The following is a 22,053-nucleotide window of genomic DNA, read 5'->3' on the forward strand; positions in this document are numbered from 1 at the left end:
CAGGACTTGGGGTGCTTCTAAGAGGGCAGATCCCCCAGCCCCACCCCTGCTCCACTGACTGGGAGCCTGTGATCCGGAGCAGCGCCTCCAGGCCCCTCCTCACCTGCTGCACGAGCTCGGAGGGCAGGTCGCCCCTCCACTGTTTGAGCTGGCGCGAGGCGAAGGCGTGCAGGGCGTAAGACATGGTGCCATACTCGATCCACAGGGACAGGTTGGAGCTGTCGATCTCCAGCGCCCGCCGGAAGCAGTTCAGGACGGGCGTGGCGTGCTTCCAGATCGGCCAGTCACTCTTCAGCTCATTGGAATTCAGCTTGTCCTGAATGCGACTGGCCCGGGCCAGGGCCATGCCTGCCCAGGAGTCAAACCTGTGGTCACGACAAAGGCACCAGTAAACACTCCTTGTCTTTTGTTGTTGTTTTTTAATATATTTTTATTGATTTCAGAGGAAGGGAGAGGGAGAGGAAGACACAGAAACATCAATGATGAGAGAATCATGGATCGGCTGCCTCCTGCACAACCCACACAGGGGAGCGAGCCCGCAACCCAGGCATGTGCCCTGACCAGAGACTGAACCGTGACCTCCTGGTTCCTAGGTCAACGGTCAATGCTCAACCACTGAGCCACACGGCCGGGCGAGTCTGGAATGTTCTGAGTGCTGTACAGAGAGGCACTGACTTTGAAACTGCAAACTGGCTTCCTGGACTCTGACAGTCCCCGGATGTGACGCAGTGCAGTGCTGGCAGGAGCCATAGTAAGTACGGGGGGGAATGCAGACGAGCCCCCTGTGTCCAGCTCGTGCTTTCCTCCCACTGTGCTGGCGGCTTTTCCTTAAACTGCAGCGATCGGCCTGCTGTCCTGCGGTGCCTGCTAAGCTCGTGAAGTGTGATTTGCTTGACTGAGCGGGCATATTTTCTCATGGCTGCCAAACCTAGGAGGTGAACCTCGGGTCAAGGTCAAAACGAGGCTCCCCTCTATGCTGCCCTGCGCCTGCAGGGTCCAGAGCAGCATGTGCAGGCAGCCTCCTGGGAGCAGCCAGGGCCAGCCTCTGGTGGTCGCCCCGAACCGGGGGAGAGCCCCCTTTTCTACCTTGTCAGGACCCACCTGGCCCCGGGGACAAGGGGCTGCGGTCTGAGCGCAGAAGCCCGTTTTCAGGACTTCATCCCGGGGGGGAAAGGCTGACCCCCTCCGCTCAGCCTGCGGCTCCTCCAGGCAGGGAGCCGGGTGGCCCTGTCTGAAAAGTGAGGGGTCACACCCGCCTTTCCACGGCGAGTGAGAGCCTGGCGTGGCACCTCGCACAGGACATCCCTCAGCAGCGTGAAGGTCACGACGGCGCCACGGGGCCCCTCGGCCTGTGCTCCCACTGGGCCGAGGGTGTCAACTCCTCAGCCCAGCCCCCCAAGAGCCGTGCAGAGAGGCGGGTGTCCTGGGAGGACATGCCCAGGACCAGGAGGGGCTTGGTGGCTCGCCCCTGGGCGTCCTTCAGTCCAGCCCTTACAGGCACCCGCCCGGGAAGACGTGACGATCACTGCTGCCGACAACGCACTGCGGCGGAGCGAGGAGCGAGAACTCCTGCTTCGGTGTCTCCGTGACTGCCTCCCCGCCCCCAGAGGAGAAACCACACAGACAGTGCAGGGGACGAAGCAGAGGGCACACCACCAGCCTCCAGGCGGAAGCTAGGCAAGCGGGCAGCACGCAGGGCACGGGACAGGGCCAGGCTGCACATCCCTCCCTGCAGGCAGACGCGGTGCGCGCCTCAGCCCTCCTCTGACCCCGTGCCCACCCCAGAGGACTTCCCGAGGGGCCCTGTCCCTTGCTTCTCTTTTTATGGAGAGCCTTTCCCAGTAACTGTGGCGTCTAAGCCACCTCGTCACTCCTCCCCCCTGGGCAGGGAGAGCCTCCTGAGCTGCAGGCACCCCGGCTGCCCACCAGCCTGGCCCACACCCAGGTCCCTGGCCGCAGCCGCCGGGCACTCACCTGTCAGGGCAGATGCAGATGTCGTGCATGTAGAATCGGATCGCCTTGGACTGCTCTTTGTTTTTAAAGTGGTAGTCGGCCAGCAGGTAGTAGAGCTCATTCACCACCGCAGGGGAGGGGTCAGCCCCTTCTGGGAGGCAAGGGACCTGGCAGGGGAGAGGGCAAGGGTCAGGGGAGGCGGAGCCAGGGACTCCACGGTGGCCAGTGATGCTTCAAACCCAGGACCGTTGACGTCAGCATGGCTGAAGGAGCAGGTGACGGGACACGGCTCCTACCTCGGCCGAGGTCCCCTCAATGTACGCAGAGACCCTGTCCAGGCTCAGGGCCGGCCGCTCCGTGCGGGGCACTATGGTGGCGATTCTCTTCAGCAGGTTGGCCAAGTCAGCAGACACGGTGCTCGTCTTGTAGCTGTCAAACTCAGGAAGGGTCTTGGGCTTAAAATACTCAAACATAAAGAGGGCATCTTCCCAGATGAGGTCCACCTGGAAGGAAGACAGAAAGCCAATCGCAGTGCGGCCAGGGAAGCAGAGTTCCCCTAAGTGCCCGCTGGCCGTCCCAGACCCACGCGCCGGAGAGCGGACAGGGACCCGGCCCCAGCCTGCCCTTTATGAAGAGCGTGCTGGAACTCAGGGCTGCACTTTGTGGGTCCATGTGGCCAGGCCGGGGGGGACCGTGGGCCCCTGACCCTCTCCTCACCTCAGTCGCCCCATCAACCACTTGGTTGTCAAATACTGACCAAGTGCTTGCTCTGGGCCGGGGGGTCCACAACCGGTGCAGTGGCCGAAGCAGGGGCCCTGCGCAAAGGAGCTGCCACTCGGGGTGACACGCTTAAGATCAGAGAACTACGGACAGCACTGCTGAGCGGGACGCACCCCGAGTGCTCTGAAGACCAAAACATGAAAAATGAGCAACCTCTTGCCCTGACTGGTTTGTCTCAGTGGATAGAGCGTCAGCCTGCGGACTGAAGGGTCCCAGGTTCGATTCCGGTCAAGGGCACGTACCTTGGTTGCGGGCACATCCCCAGTGGGGGTTGTGCAGGAGGCAGCTGATCGATGTTTCTCTCTCATCGATGTTTCTAGCTCTCTATCCCTCTCCCTTCCTCTCTGTAAAATATCAATAAAATATATTTAAAAAAAGAAATTATTCATATTATCCAAATTGTTAAAAGAAAATCTCCTGCCCGACCGGCATGGCTCAGAGACTGAGCGTGGGCCTATGAGCCAGGAGGTCACGGTTCCATTCCCGGTCAGGGCACAGGCCCGGGTTGTGGGCTCGATTCCCAGCGGGGGGCGTGCAGGAGGCAGCCGATCCATGGTTCTCTCTCATCACGGATGTTTCTCTCTCTCGCTCTCCCTTCCTCTCTGAAATAAAAATGTTTTTGAAGAAGGAAGAGAATCTATTAAAATCGCATGTTGCATTCTTGAGGGATTGGGCAGCACTTAGGAAGCGCGTCCTGCAAGGTCGGACCCATCGGAGCACCTTCATCCTCCTGTCGCCTCCACCCGGGCCTTCGAGGCTGCGTGTCGGCAGACGCCGCCCTCGGTGCGGAGCCCCCCTCCGGGGGCGGGCACAGCGGCCTGCGGGCCTCACCTGCGGGGCCGAGTGCTCCTCCAGGTACCGGGCCTTGCTCTTCTTGCTGGGGAAGCTGTACAGGCAGTAGAAGCACTGCTCCAAGGCCGTCTCCAGCTCCTCCTTGTAGGGGTGCGTGTCCTCGGCGGGGGGTTCCGCAAGCTCCTTCTGGAGAACCCGGACCTACAGCGGGGGCGGGAAGAGACGCCTGAGGAGAGGGCCCCGGGGACACCCGTTAACCTGAGGAGGAGGCCTTGTCTACTTGGGCCCTTGTCTGGAAAGGGCCTGTCACCCTCCCGGGAGCCGCTCCAGGCCCAGCCCTCGCAGTGGCCTTCCTCTCAGCACACCCAGTCAGCGTCTATCAGCTGCTAGAGGAGACATTATACGCCCTCTGAGAAATTCTGATTGACTCAGCCGTTCCTTTACTCCTCCAGTATGTACTGAGCACCTTCCTATGCTGGGCACAGAGCAGCAAGTCCCTGCTTTTAAGAAGCTCAGATTCTGCCCGACCGGCGTGGCTCAGTGGTTGAGCGTCGGTTGACCTATGAACCAGGAGGTCATGGTTCGATTCCCAGTCAGGACATATGCCCGGTTGGGGGTTTGATCCCCAGTGGGGGGGCGTGCAGGAGGCAGCCGATCAATGACTCTCTCTCATCATTGATGTTGTATCTCCCTCTCCCTTCCGCTCTGAAATCAATAAAAATATATTAAAAAGAGAAGCTCAGATTCCAATGGAGGGCAGTTAAACAAATTAATCACTATTGTTATGCCCAACTACTAGCAAATATACATTCTTTTCAAACATCCATGAGATTTTGACCAAAACTAGACAAGCAAATCTCAACAAATACCACAGACTAGATAGGATACAGACAACATCCTCTGAACATAACTCAATAAAGTTAGAAGTCAATTCCATAAAGAGCGCAAACACCAAATGTCAAAACTATGGCATGTGGCTAAAAATGTACTTGGGAAAAAATGATAACCTTTAATGCATGAATTACAAGAGTGAAAACTAAAATAATCATTCAACTCAATAAGAGAGAAAAAACTTAGTAAATCCGAAAAAGAGAAGATAAATAAAAGAGCAAAAATCAAATCAAATTTTTTTTAGATCCTGGCAGCTAAAATTCATGTTCCACCAAAAAAAGACACAGACCAAGAAAAACCAGGAGAACCCTCCCCTCCTCACCCCTCTGCCTGCTCTTGCCTCTCGGTGCCACTCTCACTGGCCGCCCGGCTGCAAGGGCCGACTCGGTCTCGCCTGGGCCCTAAGCCAGCATGAGGGTGCTGCCTTGGAGAGGCGCCCGGTGGGAGCGCCCCACGTGCTCTAATGGGAGAGCAGGCAGCAGGGGGAGGCACTGGCGCCTGGGCAGCATTGGAGACTCAGCCTAGCACCATTTTTCCAAAACCGGAGCTGACCCAGGGTGAGCACCTAGAGGCCCTCGAAGCTCACAGGTGGGGCAGGCACTCAGGCCTCTACGCTGGACCCACCTCAGACGCTAACCAGCTCTGGGGTCCCGGGCCAGCCAGCCAGGTCTCCTGGCCAAGTCCAGGTCCTCCTACAAGTCTTTACACATACACGAGCTCCGTGCATATGCTTTGTCTCATTCACTCATATTTACTAAGCACCTACTGTGGGCTAGGAGCTGTGCTAGGTACTGGGATCCAGTGGTGAACCAAACAAAAACCCCTACCTTCATGGAAGGTGCATTTCAATGGAGAAGAGACACACAACACACATCTTAAGTAAATTCCGGCTCATCAGAGCCAGGAGGAAAGCAAGGGCAGTGCAGGAGGGTCAGGATGGGGAGGGAGCTGGGAGGAGGATATGCTCACTAGCGGGTATAAAGCAGAAGAGGGCAAACCTGTCCCAAAAGGCCCGATATTCCCAGACCGTATGGACTCCACCAGAGCTAATCAACCTGCTAGCAGGGGTCCTCAAACTGCGGCCCACCGAGGACATGGCTCCGGCCCGCCGAGGACATGGCTCCGGCCCGCCGAGGACATGGCTCCGGCCCGCCGAGGACATGGATCCGGCCCGCCGAGGACATGGATCCGGCCCGCCGAGGACATGGATCCGGCCCGCCGGGGGCCGCTGCCTGTCCTGCTTAGCAGCCGACGCGCCCCGGGCCCGCGGTGCTCACAGGAATTTGTTCATAGTTTTTTATTCAACTACAGTCCAGCCCTCCAACGGTCTGAGGGACAGTGAACTGGCCCCCTGTTTAAAAAGTTTGAGGACCCCTGTGCTACTGCATTGCAAAACCCCGCCCTGGTTAACATTAATATGCAAATGATGGGAGCGGCTACGTTCCACTACAACATTCACTGACAGACATTACAGGTGGGCTAGGGGCCCCTCCTGTGCCCTGTACCTTGTCTAAGTGCTGCTTGGCCTCTGACTCAGCAGTACGATCTGGGGCCTGGGACGATGCTGCTGTCACCAGGAAGCCATCAGTCACAGCTGGCGAGTGAGGGGAAGGCTATGTCTGCTCACAAAATACGCATTTACTGACTGAATGAATGCAGTAACTACTCACTGAGCAACTCCCAGCTGGCATGGGAGTGGTGCTTGGCAAACAGGACTCACTGGAAGGTGGTGAATGCAGTATTTACTTCTAAAATTACTACTGAAGGCTGGCCCCGTGCCCGACACATAACAGACTCGGTAACAACGAGTGGATCTAAGTCTGCCTACAGTTCAAGGCCAGGTCCAGAGCCCCCGAGCCTCGGGTGCACAGGACGCCACGTGCAGACTTTCTGAAAACTTTGAGTCACATCTGGGCCACAAGTCAAAGCAGCACAGCAGGCCCCGCAGGGGGGGCCACGCAAGCCCCGGCAGCACTTACGTAGAACCGCAGCAGCGCCCCGTCCGAATTGCAGCACCAGGACCTCCTGCCCAAGTACTCGTGGGCGGTGTTGAGCAGCATGAGGGAGGATGGGAGCATGGATGTCTCGGCCATCGCTGGGGAAAGACCAGACCGACAGGGAGTGAGCGGCGCGGGGAGAGGGGGAGACACGGGAGGGAGCTGCAGGCACAGTCTCTCCTTTGCGGGCTTTGCTTTCATTACTAAGGTAGCCGCAGAGTTTTCTTTCTTTCTTTCCTTTTTTACCTTTTAAAACAAGTAGTGACCTGACTGGCTTTACCAAGCCATGCAGACCCTGCAGCATGTACAGGAGAAACGCTTCACCCACGGAGCAGACGTTTGGGGAGCATTGCGGGGAGAGTCTATCTGTGCATTTAGGAAGCCTTTTGAGAGAGATGAGTAATTTATAATAGTTCTAAATACACCATTTCTCAAATGAAAAATTCTCACACTTAGGTCTACCTCAATATTACAGAAGGAAAAAAACTATCAAATTTCAGTTCAGTGTTCACCACTGGAACTATTACTAGTTCCTTCTCAGTATTTTAGAAGCTGTGGGCCATAACCCATTAGTGGACTTGTAACTAACATTTTTAAAGAGGGTTAGGGTTAGGAGAAACCGGAAATGAGGCTCATTTTTTTGTCCCATGAAGATTAACTTTTTCAGTTTAGAAATCTAAAAGAATATTATTTAAAAAAAAATGTTTATTGATTCCAGAGAGGAAAGGAGAGAGAGAGAGAAATGTCAATGATGAGAGAGAATCATTGATTAGCTGCCTCCTGCACGCCCCCTACTGGGGTTAGAGCTCACAACCCCTGTATGTGCCCTGACCGGGAATCAAACCATGACTTCCCGGTTCATAGGTCAATGCGCAACCACTGAGCCACGCCGGCCGGGCTGGCCTCTCATATATAATGACTACTCCAGACTCGGTGCCTCCATGTGTCTGCACTGATTTGCTGTGGCAAGTGATGGATTTTGCTCTCAGAACAGCCCCTGGGACAGGTGCCACTGCTCCCAGCATGGATACAGGGAATAGAGCTGAGCCTTTACATGACTGCCCACCGCCAGGAGTGCCAGCTGGGATTTGGAGCCGCACTGCCTCCAGCCGCCCACACGCCCAGCCTCACTGGCCCACACCCAGGAGGAGCGGTTCGTGGGGGTTTAAGTGCGAGGCCTGGCACACGCTGCCCATCTCACAGGGCTCTTGCGGGGATCGAAGCGGTTAGCAGGTCTGAGGCCTCAGAGCGCTGACGGCGCCTTCGTAAGCACTCGCCCCGCCGTCGTGTCCTCTGCACCGCCGCTGCAGCAGACATGTGACATTCCACACGCCACTGACCCCGGCCCCACTGCACAGTGAGCTCGCTCCCTGGGGAGCCTCTGCCTCTGTCCAGGTGCCCCAGAAATCCTGTCAGCGACACCCCACGCCACTCACAGCCCCGGGGAGGGCTGCCGGGCCCTGGGCAGAGGCCGGGGGCAGGTCACACGGGCCAAGGCCACCCCAGACGCACTTCCCTCACCTTCCTCCGCTGAGCTCTGAAGCTGCTGCTGCTGGCACAGCGAGCGGAAGGCGTCCTCTTCCTGCCAGATGATGCGATGCAGGATGATCCAGGGCAGCACCGAGGAGACGTGGGGCTCCTTGGGCTCCTCCTGCACAGCCATGCTGCAGTCAATGATCTGGGGAGGGGGCAGCGATGTCACAGCAGGGCCAGCTCCCCGACCCAGGCTGAGTCCTCGGGGCAGAACGGGGCTGTTTTGCTGGGGGAACACGGGCGCAGCGGCACCCCATCAGGTCACCAGACAGAGGGTCACAGAGCCCGACGGTAGGGCCATGCTCGACTCCAGAGGAGCCAGCTCGGACCAGCCTCTCATGCCACCTGCAGCTTCTCCTGTGAGCTGGGCCCTGTGCCACGGTGAGGGGACAGAGGTGAACAGGGCACAGAGGAGCTGACCGCTCAGGGGGAAGAGAGCCAGAGACAAGCCACACGAGAGCCATGGGTCAGCGTGGCTGCTGCAATGGAAGCGACTGAGGGCTGCAGTGCTGTCGCAGAGGCGCGGGGACAGGTAGAGCCCTTGCCAGAAGGTTTCCAGGTGAGTAGCTGTGGGTGCCCGATCCCCAGAGAGGGAGGAGCGGGGGCAGAGGACAGGCAGGCAGGCCGAGGGCCCCGAGGCGGCCACGAAAGCCAACGAGAGGGTGGAGAGAGAGGCTGGCGGGCCAGTGCACTCTGGGGCAGGCGCCCTGGAGCGAGTGTGAAGGGTGAAGAGAGGGAGAAGCACATTCGCACTTCCGTGTCGGAAAGGGCCTCCTGGCAGGGTGGGGGCTGGCCTGGAAGGGGACAGCCCCCGTTGCGGGGCAGGGCAGGAGGAGCAGGGCATCACCTGGATCAGGTTGGTGGTGAGCCGGGTGAGGCCGGCGGCCGCGGACGCGTCCCTCAGGATGCTGCCGCCGCTGTCCGCCGAGAGCGCCTGCTCGATGCCCAGCAGCAGCTGCGTCACGGTGGCCACCCACTCCTCCTTGGCTGCAGCCTCGCTTGCGTTCACCATCTGCTGGACCGCCTCGTTCAGAGCCACGTCGGAGCACTCGAAGCACTGCCGGTGGTCCTTGCACCGGAGCAGGGAGTCCTACACACAGGGAGGGGCGCGGGGGCGCTGACGTGCCACCCACCTGGCCTGAGGACGGAGGGCAGGCAGGCGGGGCGAAGACGAGGGGCAGCCCAGGAAAGGGAAGCGCTATAGCCCAGCCCCGGGGCGTCTGCCGGGGCCTGCGGGCGGGGCCTGTGTGCAGGCACAGCGTGGCAGGCCACAGCCAGGAAGCCGTCGGAAAGGTGCTTAACCTCGGTGCCTCAGTTTCCCTTTAGAGCTGGGAGCAGCCAAATAAGGCTGACTCCACCACCTCTGTCAGCCCTGACTGTGCCCAGGCCGCCCAGTCACGTGCTCACCCAGGGCCATGGCTCTGGGGGTCTCAGCGGGGGGAACTGCCAGGAGGGATCGCCTCGGGAGGAGGGGCACTGGCCAGGCAGCCCTGAAGCCAGGTGCCAGGCGGAGCAGGGCTTGAGCCCCCTGAGCCCCAGCCACGCCCGGCCCGCGAGGTGCCCGAGCGCGAGGTGTGCTGACGTCCGTGCGCCCTCGGCGGGTCCGAGGGAGCAGCTCTCGGTGTGCACACCGCACTGTTACTTTAAAATCTCCCTCCGGGAGCCATCGCCTCTGCCAAGCTTCCTTTCCTTCTGCTCCAGAACAAACCTCTCGGCTTCTCTCGCGCCCGAGCTGGCTGCGGAGTCACAGATCTGGCTGCAGCCTGCAGAGCCACGGGAAGCACCTGCCCCCTGGCGCCTATGGGCTCTGACTCGGCACAGCTGAGGCCCAGCAGTGGCTCCTGCCCGCCGCCTGCCAGCCTCGGCACGTGCAGCTGCCGCACGCTGAGGTGACACGGACAGGTGTGGGGACGGAAACGTCCCAAACTGCCCTGGTATGTGCTGCGACATCCGAGCACAGGTCAAAACCACCCGATTTAAAAGCCCTAATTACCAGGGACACGTGGCGGGTGTTTCTTTAGAGAAAACGCGCCCTCCCGCAGGCGGCCGCTGGGTGCGAGGGTGCCCACGCTGACCCTCCCAATCAAATGCCGCACGTGCCAGGGCGGGGGCTCTCCTCGGGCAGGAGGGAGACCACTGACTGTGTAACTGCAGCCAGAGTTGCCGTGAAAGTCAAGGCCAAGACGAGGACCTGCCAGCAGCACTCCAGTGTGACACAATCCCCCGTGCTCAAGGCCAGGAAGAGCTAAAAGGCAGAAGAATAACTGCCAGCAAATGAGGAGACCAAATTACCGCCATCAGAAATAACAGGAATTCAGTGCAGTGGCCGGATTCCAAACAAACATGCAAAAATCAACAGGGTTCCCGTAAACCAGAAATGCGCTGAGAAAACAGAACGACGGACCAAAAGGCCCTGCACGAAGCAGCAACCCAAACATCAAGGACGAAAACTCAGCTCAGCCGTCAGAAGGACACAGTCGTCTTGAAGACTGTAAAAGGCGGAGGGACAGCCGCCACACGTGGCGGGGAGGGTCCCCGCAGACGCCCACCCTCTCAGCTAGATGAAGTCACTGAAATGCAAACGGGAACCACCAACATGGCTGAAGGAACCAAAGCACGCGGGCCTTTCTGTGCGTTTGCTGAGTGCCCTGTCTGTCTGCCAGGCACCGGGAACTCGATCCATGTGTGTGGGACGAGTGGGTGAATGTTTTTTCACTCTCAGAAAGGCTGTCTAAGCGTAATGAACAAAATCACGAGCATTTGACAACATCAAGAGATTTGACAACATACTTCAACACTTCTGTATGTCAAAAAACACACAAACTACAATTAAAAAGCAAACATCAAACTGGGGGAAATATTAGCGACGTTTGATGAGAAAAAGGTTAGTCTCTTTAATACGTAAAAAGGATTCCAAATCAATAAGAACCCCCCTCCCACCAACAGGAAATTGAGCAAAAGCCAGGATTCACTTATTTGCAAAGAGCAGGAGCTTCCCTGGTGCTTGGCCCAGGCCTTAGCCCACAGGCTGCTCGGTGCCTGGCCAACGGGCATGTGCCACTCCAGGAGTTCTAGACCGCGGGAGCAAGATGGCCCTGAGCCATTGGGGCCTTTTCCCAGAGGCAGAGAGGACTGGCCTCTGCCTTCCTCCCCACCCAGTGGCCCCGGGGTACACCCAGCTGTCCCTCCCACACAGCCACGCTGGACTCTTCCCGCACCTGCCATGGTAACTGAGGTCGGACGAATCTCATCCCTCGACCTCAGCTTGGGCCGCCTGACTCCCTCCGCCCAGCTCTCTCCTCCACACATTGACCAGGAGCGAGAGGCCTCTCCCTCTGCTCCCACAATTGCACCCTTCATCTACTTCCCAGTTCAAGAAAGTGAATCCTAGTAACTACAATGTCTCACGTAGTCTGAGCAAAAAAACCTGAGCGAAGACTGGGCTGGCTTTCCAAACTGAAGGGGAAGGACCCAATAAGATAATAACTATAGGGTGGTTAGTGTGAGAACCGTAAGGGACAGGACACGGGACCACCCAGTGCCATCAGCGCATCGTTTCTATCATCTTCCCCGTCAGCCTCCGTGGCCGACTCCGTGCTTCCTGAGGATGCTGGCAATGATGACAGCTGGCACCCACATGGCACTTGCTACAAGCCAGGCATGGTGCCCACACATGCTAATTCTTAGAATCCCACAACAGCCGTCTGAGGTAGGACAACGATCATCCCCATCTAGCGCTGGGAGGGGAGCGAGGCACAGGGGCGTGTAGATTCCAGCGCCACCACATCCTGGCACCGCGAGCTCTCAGGAGGGTTTACTTCCTGAGGAGCAGAGGCGTAAGGAAGCCGAGCGTGCACATGGGCTCCACGTCACACTGCTGTTCTTTTCCTTCAACGACGAGACCACGTGGGTATTCGTTTTATCTTGATTCTTTACATTATACAGATATTTTACCCACTCTCTTATCTACTCACTAGTTAACTTTTAAAGTGATTCCAAAGCCAGGCAAAGGAACAAGCGGTTGGATGGATGGCTAAGGTCCTGACTACGCGTCCTCCTCTGCCGTGCGGAGTTCAGAGTCAAGTGCGGGCTCACGCTGAGCCGCGTACATGAACCCTGGGACCCGCACTCCTAAGTTCCCGCTTCCTCCCGTATCTGCTGACTGGCACCCTCCTGGCTGCCGAGTTAGTGGTGTTTACTCCCCTTTTTGTAGGTTCTCAAGGGCCACCTCAAAGCCTCGGGGAATAAACGCACACCAAGCGAAGGAGGTCCGATGGGGCGGGGCCAGGGTAGCACGCACCTGCAGCAGCAGCAGCTGCGCCGGCCTCTCGGGAACGGACGTCATGAACTCCAGGTGCTTGGCCCGGTCGAACCCACCGGTGCACAAGGTGGGCCGGAGCAGCTGCACCACGGCCGCGTAGTCGCCAGCCTCGTACAGCCGCTGAATCTCCTCCAGGGACTGGCACCGCTCCAGCGACTTCAGGTTCTTATCAATCTGGAAGAATCCCAGAATTCCGAGCGGTGGTAAACCCCTCACATGCTCCCTGAACCCGGCCAGTGTTTGCATGTATCAAACCCAAGATCAGACTCCCCTTAATATATCAGCATTTACATTAGGCAAATACTTTATCAAAAGTATTTCTATGAAACCCTGGCGGGTGTATCTCAGTTAGAGTGCCGGCCCACACACCAAAGGGTCAAGGGTTCGAGTCCCAGTCAAGGGCACGTACCTGGGCTGTGGGTTCGCTCCCTGGCCCTGGTCAGGGCACATGCAGGAAGCAACCAACCAATGTGTCTCTCTTGCATCGATGTTTCCCTTTCTCTCAACCCCACTCCCTCCCCTCCACTCTCTCTCAATAGAAAAAATATCCTCAGGTGAGGGGTAACAAAACAAACAAAAAATTATTTCTAGTCAAGGCATTCCATTCTTTAAAAAACAAACCCAAGAAAACAACAACAAACTCCCCAGAACCAGAGCGGATCAGAAAAGTGTCTGCCAAAAGAGGAGTCTTGTAGCCAGTCAGCAAACCAGACTCATGGAGCCCTGGGCCAAAGGTCACATGCCCCATTACCCACAAGCCTCTCCTCACCGGGAGGCCTGCAGGGGCCCCGGGAGGTAGCAGCTGGGGCGCCGCACTTGGCCTTGCCCTCCAACAGCTCTGCACCGTGAAGACAGCGCCCACGCACCTCCGCCAGGGAAACGACCGAGTCGTTGTGGAGGTTGGGAAGCCGGATGACAGTGTCGCCTTGCTCAGCCCCTGCCTCTGCCTGGATGGCAGCGGGGCTCTGGAGCATCTCCGTGCAGATGTCATAGTTCTCCAGGGCCTGCTCCATGGCCCCCTGGTCAAAGGAAGAGCAGAGGACAGAGGGTGAAGGGAGAGGACTCGCTGCTATGCCAGGGCCTCACCTCCCTGACCCACCAGCCTGCAGGCACAGGCAGGGCAGTTTCACCCAATTCCTGCCAGACCCTAGAAGGGGCCTGATGCACAGCGGGACTCAGGGAGTATTTGTGGGATGGATGGATGGATGGATGGATGGATGGATGGACGGATGGACGGATGGATGGACAGACGAACAAATAGACAAACGAATTCACATCACAACTCTAAGGGGAGGTATCATTACCTCATGTTACAGGTAAGGACACTTAAGACACTTGAGTGAGGCTGAGCATCTTGTTCAAAAAGCACGATAATATGCCCTAACCCGTTTGGCTCAGTGGATAGAGCGTCGGCCTGCAGACTGAGGGGTCCCAGGTTCAATCCCGGTCAAGGGCATGTACCTTGGTTGCGGGCACATTCCCAGTGGGGGGTGTGCAGGAGGCAGCTGATCAATGTTTCTCTCTCATCGATGTTTCTAACTCTCTCCCCCTCTCCCTTCCTCTCTGTAGAAAATCAATAAAATATCTATTTTTTTTAAAAAGCACGGTAATAAATGCAGGGCCAGGACTACAAGCTAGGCCTGTCCTAACTCCAGAACCGACCATGCACTCCGTGGCTCATGCCACCACAGGGCACCAGGGACCACCATGTGCGAAGGGCTGGGTAACAGCCCGTCACTGGCCTTCCAGTCCAGGCTCCAAAGCAGCTTTCCGGGAACGGACTCCCTCTAGAAAGCTCTGCAGCCGCCGGTGCGCTCGCTCGGGCTTTCTCAGGAAAGCGTCAGCAAAGGGTCCAGGCCCCGAGGCAAGCTTGGCTGAGGGCTGCAGGGGGGCACAGGAGGCCCCTTTCAGGCCCCGTTGTGCTGTGATTTACAGACTGGAGCTACGCTGGGATTCCCGCGATGCTGAAAATCCCCCACCGGGTCCCCCTTCCTCAAGCTGAGCCCGGGCAGGGGCCACACACGTGCACACGCACGTCCTCAAGGAGGCATCCAGCTCTCTTCCATCCCGCTGGGTGCCAGGGCATGCTCCCCGCTCGGCCGAGCACAGAACCAACCTGCAGTGCCAGGAACCGAGCCTTCAGCCAATACACGCGGACCACAAACTCCAGCCAGCCATCCTCAAACAGGTCCCGCTGAGACGAGGCAAATGACATTTGCAGGAGGTCCCCCAGGAAGTGGGCTCCCGGGAAATCAGGCCCAAACCTGCCATTCGCCCCACCGGCGGCAGGGCAGTTCCGAGGAGACACTGAAAGCAGTCAGACAGAACAAGTCAACTTCATGTGCAGGTCCAGGCGCCCTTCTGCTTCCAGAGCTCTCCCTCGGCCCTCGCTCTGCTGGAGAAATTACTGGGACACGGAAATGGTCACGTGATAACTTGGGAACACGAAGCTCTCACTTCCTTCCATCCCAAGGAAGAGAAAAGCAGGTAGGTGGCTCCCTCTGGTGGTCAGCTGCTGCTAACACTTCTCGGCGGAGACCCTGGATCCTTTCAGGCCTGACAAGCCAACCCAGGAAATGTGCCCACTGCAGATTCGCAGACTCAATCTGAATCCCAGGGCTCGGCTCCCCACGCCCCTTCCTGCTGACCGCTAAGGGTCCGAAATGCTCCCGCCACAGGAAACAGTGCTCCTACCCGAGGCGCTTCTGCCCTTGGTCAGCAGCCACTGGTCCAGCTGCAGCTCCATGCAGCAGAGAGACATCAGCATCATGCCCTGGGGGACAGGCACCACGAGGTCAGGGACGGGCACAGAGTGGCCAAAGGGTGGGGAATGGAACAAATGAAACTGAAATTTACTTTGACTTAAAAAAATCCCTCTTCTACCCGCTTCCCATCTAGCACAGCATCATCAACGGCACCCTGCCAGGACACAGAGGGAGCATGTGGACCTACTCGGGGCGTCACCTGGAGGAGCCTGGAAACCGGTCTTCAGTCCTGAGGGACTAGCCCGGACGGGCAGCTCTGTCACCTGCCCAGAGCTGGGCCAGCTGCCGTGTCCACAGCGCAGCACTCAACCCGTAAAGGGAGCCGGGGCCGGCCCTGGTCAACTTGGTTCAGTGGTTAGAGTGCTGGCTCTTGGACTGAAAGGGTGCGTGTTCAATTCCGGTTAAGGCACGTACCTCGATTGCAGGCTCCATCCCTGACCCCGTGCAGGGGGCAACCAATCGATGTGTCTTTCTTACATCGATGCTTCTCTCTCCCCCTCCCTTCTACTCTCTCTAAAGATCCATGGAAATATCCTCGGGTGAGGACTAACCCAACAAGGGTCTGCAGGGTCAGAGCACTGCTCTCAGGCACAAAAGGAAGTGGCCAGCAGAGGCTGCACAACCTGCAGTGCCCTGGCCGGAAGGATCACCAGGCCAGGCAGGCCCTGCAGGCTCCGGCGCCCCCTCCTCAGCATCCGGCCTCTTCCCCCACTGGGAGCGGGGCCAACACGCTGGGCCCCCTTGAGCCCTGGGAGGCACCGAGGGGAGGAGCCTGCGGTACGGAGTGCTGTGGGCAGGTGGACGGCATGGCGTGGCCCCTACTACTAAAGACCCACCACCCGCTCAGCCACCAGCGATCTCTCTCGGCACAAACCAGGTTCCATGCTTTCCTGCTTCAAACCCCCAGGGGCCCGCGTTCCAGGCCCAGAAGTCAGTGCAGCTCAGCAGGCTCAACGCAGCAACAGCCCCGTCCCCCAGAAGGCCCCCGAGCCCCTCCCTGGTCCCAGTCTGACACGGGCCTGGCCCCCACCTTGATGTGCTGGTTGCTGCAGTCGCGCAGCAGCGGGTTGGGCAGGCTGGTGCTGTGCCTCCGCCAGCTGTGGTGGATGCTGAGCACGACCTCCGCCAGCCCGGGGGGCCACCTCAGCAGGAACTTGTGGCCCATGGCCTTCAGGTAGCGCATCATCAGCTCCAAGATGCCCCCGTTGGTCAAGTTCTCCAGCAGGAATGTGTGCACGTCCTGCCGCTCTGCCGGGGAGGGGGACAACCTGCTTGACTAAAGGCCCTTCTGTGCCAGGGTCTCCCATTTTCTTTGGAAGAGAGGAGGTGGGCAGGGGCGGGGGGAGCAGAAGAGAGCCCGTGTGCCCCACCACAGGGGCCCCATCCCTGGCTCCAGCCCTCGGCGGCCGAGCAGGCCTCTCTGAACCTCCAGGTCTGAGACGGGCACTAAAGGGCTGGCCTCTCTGAACCTCCAGGTCTGAGACGGGCACTCTGAACCTCCAGGTCTGAGACGGGCACTAAAGGGCTGGCCGCTCTGAACCTCCAGGTCTGAGATGGGCACTCTGAACCCCCAGGTCTGAGATGGGCACTCTGAACCTCCAGGTCTGAGATGGGCACTCTGAACCCCCAGGTCTGAGATGGGCACTCTGAACCCCCAGGTCTGAGATGGGCACTCTGAACCCCCAGGTCTGAGATGGGCACTCTGAACCCCCAGGTCTGAGATGGGCACTCTGAACCTCCAGGTCTGAGATGGGCACTCTGAACCTCCAGGTCTGAGATGGGCACTCTGAACCTCCAGGTCTGAGATGGGCACTCTGAACCTCCAGGTCTGAGATGGGCACTCTGAACCTCCAGGTCTGAGATGGGCACTCTGAACCTCCAGGTCTGAGACGGGCACTAAAGGGATGACCTCTCTGAACCCCCAGGTCTGAGACGGGCACTAAAGGGCTGGCCTCTCTGAACCTCCAGGTCTGAGACGGGCACTAAAGGGCTGGCCTCTCTGAACCCCCAGGTCTGAGACGGGCACTAAAGGGCTGGCTTCTCTGAACCTCCAGGTCTGAGACGGGCACTAAAGGGATGACCTCTCTGAACCTCCAGGTCTGAGATGGGCACTAAAGGGCTGGCCTCCAGGTGCTGCCATGCACACTCGCGAGACTGCGCACAGAAAATACAGAGCCTGGTGCCTGGCACCACGTGCCCTCCAGAGCGGGGTCGGGTAGACTGGCCACAGAGCCCGCCCTGGTTTGGCCTGAAGCCCACGCCCTGCAGGAAGCAGTCGAGTGTGAGCAAGGACAGACCTCCCAGCTGCCATGGAGCTCAGGCCCAGACCAGTCCAGGCAGCCCCTTGGCCACACTTTAAACCACACCAGATGCATTCTCCCAGGAGAAACCGGACAGGCTCGAGGGTGGAGGAGGACGATCCCCACGGGACATGATCACAGCCCTCCTACCAGATTCCATGAACGTGGCCGCGTCGAAGGACAGCCTCTGAGGCCCCGAGCTCGGGCAGCTCTCCAGCTTGGCTTCCGACTGCACCTCGTAGCTGTGGAAGGGGTCGTCTTCCTCCTCGGGGTCCAGCTTCCTCAGCCTGCAGGACACACCCAGTCACAGAAGCCACGCACACATCTGCCCCTGAATGCTTGCTGTTCACCTCGTTCCCCTGGCAGAGTCAGGAAGGCTTCTGAGGGGCGGGGGAGAGCGTGCATGCCGACCCTGGAGGGCGGGCCAAGCAGACGCAGCAGCCCCGGCCCCCGAAAGCGGGTGTGAGTGCACGGGGACCCGAGTGCGTCGCCTCCAGCTCCGGAAGCCACGCATCTCTGAGGGCCCGGAAGTGCCTGGCCTTCTAAAAGATGCGCAAGTCCTGGTCCCTGCCCTCACGAAGCTCCAAGGCAGGAGAACAAGGACCACGGAGCCCAATCCAGGGAGAGCCGTGCTTTGGCCACTGGCACGGGTGTTACGGGAAAACAGGTGCCGGAGCGGCCGCAGTGGAGGAGAAACACGGGCGGGGCAGGCCGAAGCTGGGGTGTCTGCAAATGCGAGAAGGTGGGACTATACCTGGGCGGCAGGAACTTGAGCAGAAGCTCCTGGAAGTCTACTTTCTCCTCCTTTTTGCACTTGGTGTTCCGGACGCGGGCGGACCGCCGCTTCGCTGTCTCCCCGTTCTCCTCCGAGATTTTCTTCCGCTTCACGCCCTTCCTGGCTTTATCTCCGGCAGACAGGTCGCCTGCACAGAGAGCGCAGTGCCGTCACCCGGGGCAGAGGACTGACGGCGCACACAGGGCGAGTCTCTCAGTCTCTGCCCGCAGGCTTCATCTGCATCGTCCTCAACGTCCTGAGCAAGGTCACTTTCAAACCCCCAAACTGTCTAACCCCACACCTTCTCAAAGTCGCAGGGCCCACAGCCAGATCTCAAGGCTACTCTCCGTGCTACGGAACACGGTCTCCAGCCAGGCGTTCCCCGCCCCCACCCTCACGCCGGATGGCTGCAGGGGCCTCTGCGGCCTCGCGGACCAGCTGGGATGGGTTAGAGCAAGTAGCAGGCACACTGACTCCACCCACTGTCCAGCCTGAGCACCTGATGCTATGATGCGAGGGAAAGAATCCCGTGAATTCCACAGAAAGCAGAGGAGTCCCGTGTGACTGAGTTAAAAAGGTAGAAACAACTCCATGTGTGTTCATTCAGAAGCTTTTTTGTGTGACACAGAAAATCAAGAAAAGGCCTGCGAGTTTCTGTCTGAAATGTCTTACAATTTCAATGGCAATAAAAATTGGTAGACCTTGCCCTAACCGGTGTGGCTCAGTGGATAGAGCGTCAGCCTGCGGACTGAAGGGTCCCAGGTTCGATTCCAGTCAAGGGCATGTACTTTGGTTGCGGGCACATCCCCGTGGGGAGTGTGCAGGAGGCAGCTGATCAATGTTTCTCTCTCATCGATGTTTCTAACTCTCTATCCCTCTCCCTTCCTCTCTGTAAAAAATCAATAAAATATATTTTTTTTAAAAATTGGTAGACCATCCAAAGCGATTCTAGCACACGTGGTGGGACCTTGCTGACTGTTCGTTCAGGCCGAAGAACTCGGACTGCTGGTGCGGCCGTGCTGAGCGCTGTGCAGCCTGGCCAGCAACGGAGCCGAACCAGCGGAGGGACCTGCCGGCTCACAGCACGAGCAGGAAGAGCGGCCTTTCTGCCGGGACAGGCCGGGTGCCGAGGGCCCGGGAGCTGCATCCTCAGCCCCGGCCGTCCCTGAGGGGCTTCGTTACTGAGCGGCCCCTGAGGAGGGGGCCCGAGAAGGGGGCCCGAGGAGCAGCCCCAGAGCAGGCGGAGACTCCCCTGGGGTCCAGGGCCTCCTGCTTAAACCTCAGACCAGGGGGATGAGCAGCACCTGTCCCTCTGAGAGACCCAAACAGCCCAAGATCCTTCCTGCCCAGCAAACTGGGCCTCCCCAGAAGCCAGCCCCGGGGGGTGCTCACCCAGGGGGACACCGGACTCCAGCAGGCTGGGGCTGTGCAGCGGGAAGCTGGCTGCGGCCACAGGGGAGCAGGAGAGCGCAGGCTCCGCGACGGCCACGGAGGAGCTGGCGCTGACGGGGCTGGGCTGGCCCACGCTGACAGGCGCCGCCGCGGCCGCGGGCACTGGGGGCTGGCTGGGGTCCTGGTAGTCAGACAGGTCCACCCGCTTGCCGAGGCTGGGCCGCGGCGGCTCGCAGGTGGTGAGGTGGTTGTACATGGCCAGCAGGCTCTCGCCCAGGCACTTCCAGCTGCAGAGACACGGTCAGCGCAGCGGTCAGCGCCGTCTCCCAGGCGCTCTGAGCGCAGGGCCAGCTGGCCTCGGAGAGGCGGCAGAGGTGGCCCCAGGGCTGCGACCGCCCCAAGGGCAGGGAGAGCTGTCGTGGTTTTACTGTCATTACTGACAAAATCTTGAGTCTAACACAGCTGAAGGGGAGCAGCGGGGACAGGGGCAGGGCCTAGCAACCCCCCCCCCCCACCTCACCCCATCAGGAGCCCTGTAGCACCTCAGCCTCAGGCACCTTCAGACTCACTGACTCACCTGAAAAGGTCCTTCCCCACAAGTCAGATCTTTAAAACATCTGTGAGTTCTCTGCTGCACCATCTGGGGTATTTTTTGGGGGGAAGAGGACTGCTAACAAGGACCTGGTCTGAGGAGCTAAATGGGCCCTTAGGGAGCAGCATCTCAGCGTGTCCCATGTGGGTCAGAGCAGCTGGAGAGCAAACCAAGACCACTGGTTTTACGGTGCACTACGGGGTGTGCGTGATGTGTCGCTGTGCGCTACGGGGTGTGCGTGACGCGTCGTTGTGCGCCATGGGGTGTGCGTGACGCGTCGTTGTGCGCCATGGGGTGTGCGTGACGCGTCGCTGTGCGCCATGGGGTGTGCGTGACGCGTCGCTGTGCGCCATGGGGTGTGCGTGACGCGTCGCTGTGCGCCATGGGGTGTGCGTGACGCGTCGCTGTGCGCCATGGGGTGTGCGTGACGCGTCGCTGTGCGCCATGGGGTGTGCGTGACGCGTCGCTGTGCGCCATGGGGTGTGCGTGACGCGTCGCTGTGCGCCATGGGGTGTGCGTGACGCGTCGCTGTGCGCCATGGGGTGTGCGTGACGCGTCGCTGTGCGCCATGGGGTGTGCGTGACGCGTCGCTGTGCGCCATGGGGTGTGCGTGACGTGTCACTGTGCGCCATGGGGTGTGCGTGACGTGTCACTGTGCGCCATGGGGTGTGCGTGACGTGTCACTGTGCGCCATGGGGTGTGCGTGATGTGTCGCTGTGCGCCATGGGGTGTGCGTGACGTGTCACTGTGCGCCATGGGGTGTGCGTGATGTGTCGCTGTGCGCCATGGGGTGCACGTGATGTGTCGCTGTGTGCTATGGGGGTGCTGTGCTATGTTGTGTGCTGTTACTGTGTTCTCTGTTGTGTTGTGTGTTGGTGTGAGGGGGAATGACATGCTATATCTATCCATCCATCCATCACCCCTGAATGGCTTCCCATGCTCTAGAGCATCGGCCTGCGAACTGAAGGGTCCCAGGTTCGATTCCAGCCAAGGGCACATGCCTGGGTTGTGGGCTCCATCCCCAGTAGGGGGAGAGCAGGAGGCAGCCAATCAATGATTCTCTCTCATCACTGATGTTTCTATCTCTCTCTCCCTCTCCCTTCCTCTCTGAAATCTATCTATATATATAAAAGCCTAAGCGACCGTCCAACCTGTAACTATGATGCACAATGACCACCAGGGGGCAGACGCTCAATGCAGGAGCTGCCGAGCTGCAGTGCCTTGGCAGCTGCGGTTCTCGGGTGAAACACCAGAACCGGGGAGGAGGAAGCCCGATTCCGGGGTGCGTCACCTGAGAACTGCCCTCTCGCAACCCGGGACCCCTCGGGGGATGTTGGAGAGCCGGTTTCAGCCGGATCCCCATCCCCACAGGCCAGCCAGAGGGACCCCACCGGTGCACGAATCCATGCACCAGGCCTCTAGTAAAAATATATTAAAAAAAAAAAAAGAATGGCAACAGCAAAGAGGGACTTAGACTGGGCCTCCTGGAGAGGCCCCACTACTTCTTATGGGTCAAAAAGTAGTCTACACGCCTCCAGCCGTCTGTCAATGTGCCCCAGCTCCACCCACGCCACCGCCTGGAGTCAGACTCTCACTGTGTGCAGGGCCCACCGGCCGACCCAGCATCCCAGAGGCACAAACCACCTACGTGAGAAAGGGGATGGGCCGCACGAGCTTCAGGTCCGGCTCCTCCTCCCGCACCGTCAGCGCCTGCCTCTTCTTGCGCAGCCCCAGGGCCTCATCCACGATGGCCTGTGTCTCTGCCGCGCTCACCGACACATCGTGGATCGACATGTCACTAATAGCACAGCATATAAGACAGGGAGAAATTTCAATGTTACACACCAGCGCCGAAGCTGACATTTCACAGGCAGGGACGCGGCTAAGTGAACACCCTTTAATCCATATTAATTCTTCCTACAAATAAAATAACCACTTGAGTCTGGCCTCTGAGGGCAGTAA

At 59.0% G+C, this 22,053-nt stretch overlaps 1 protein-coding gene across 2 annotated transcripts in view; it reads right to left on the reverse strand.

The window, feature by feature from the left end:
- The window catches only part of CABIN1 (calcineurin binding protein 1), an 80,475-nt gene that overhangs the window by 48,374 nt on the left and 10,048 nt on the right, over positions 1-22,053 (reverse strand). For both annotated transcript variants that reach the window (XM_080650108.1, XM_080650107.1), the window contains exons 8-23: positions 21,740-21,889; positions 19,500-19,786; positions 18,087-18,255; positions 17,483-17,619; positions 16,063-16,280; positions 14,962-15,040; positions 14,384-14,574; positions 13,134-13,286; positions 12,247-12,441; positions 8,794-9,036; positions 7,935-8,091; positions 6,396-6,511; positions 3,565-3,726; positions 2,250-2,456; positions 1,975-2,120; positions 104-365 (exon numbers count right to left, since the gene is read on the reverse strand). In XM_080650108.1, the coding sequence (XP_080506234.1) occupies positions 104-365; positions 1,975-2,120; positions 2,250-2,456; positions 3,565-3,726; positions 6,396-6,511; positions 7,935-8,091; positions 8,794-9,036; positions 12,247-12,441; positions 13,134-13,286; positions 14,384-14,574; positions 14,962-15,040; positions 16,063-16,280; positions 17,483-17,619; positions 18,087-18,255; positions 19,500-19,786; positions 21,740-21,889 (2,872 nt within the window). The remainder of the gene's footprint in view (positions 1-103; positions 366-1,974; positions 2,121-2,249; positions 2,457-3,564; positions 3,727-6,395; positions 6,512-7,934; positions 8,092-8,793; positions 9,037-12,246; positions 12,442-13,133; positions 13,287-14,383; positions 14,575-14,961; positions 15,041-16,062; positions 16,281-17,482; positions 17,620-18,086; positions 18,256-19,499; positions 19,787-21,739; positions 21,890-22,053) is intronic.

Source organism: Plecotus auritus (assembly GCF_963455305.1).
Source record: "Plecotus auritus genome assembly, chromosome: 13".
Taxonomy (NCBI): Eukaryota; Metazoa; Chordata; class Mammalia; order Chiroptera; family Vespertilionidae; genus Plecotus; species Plecotus auritus.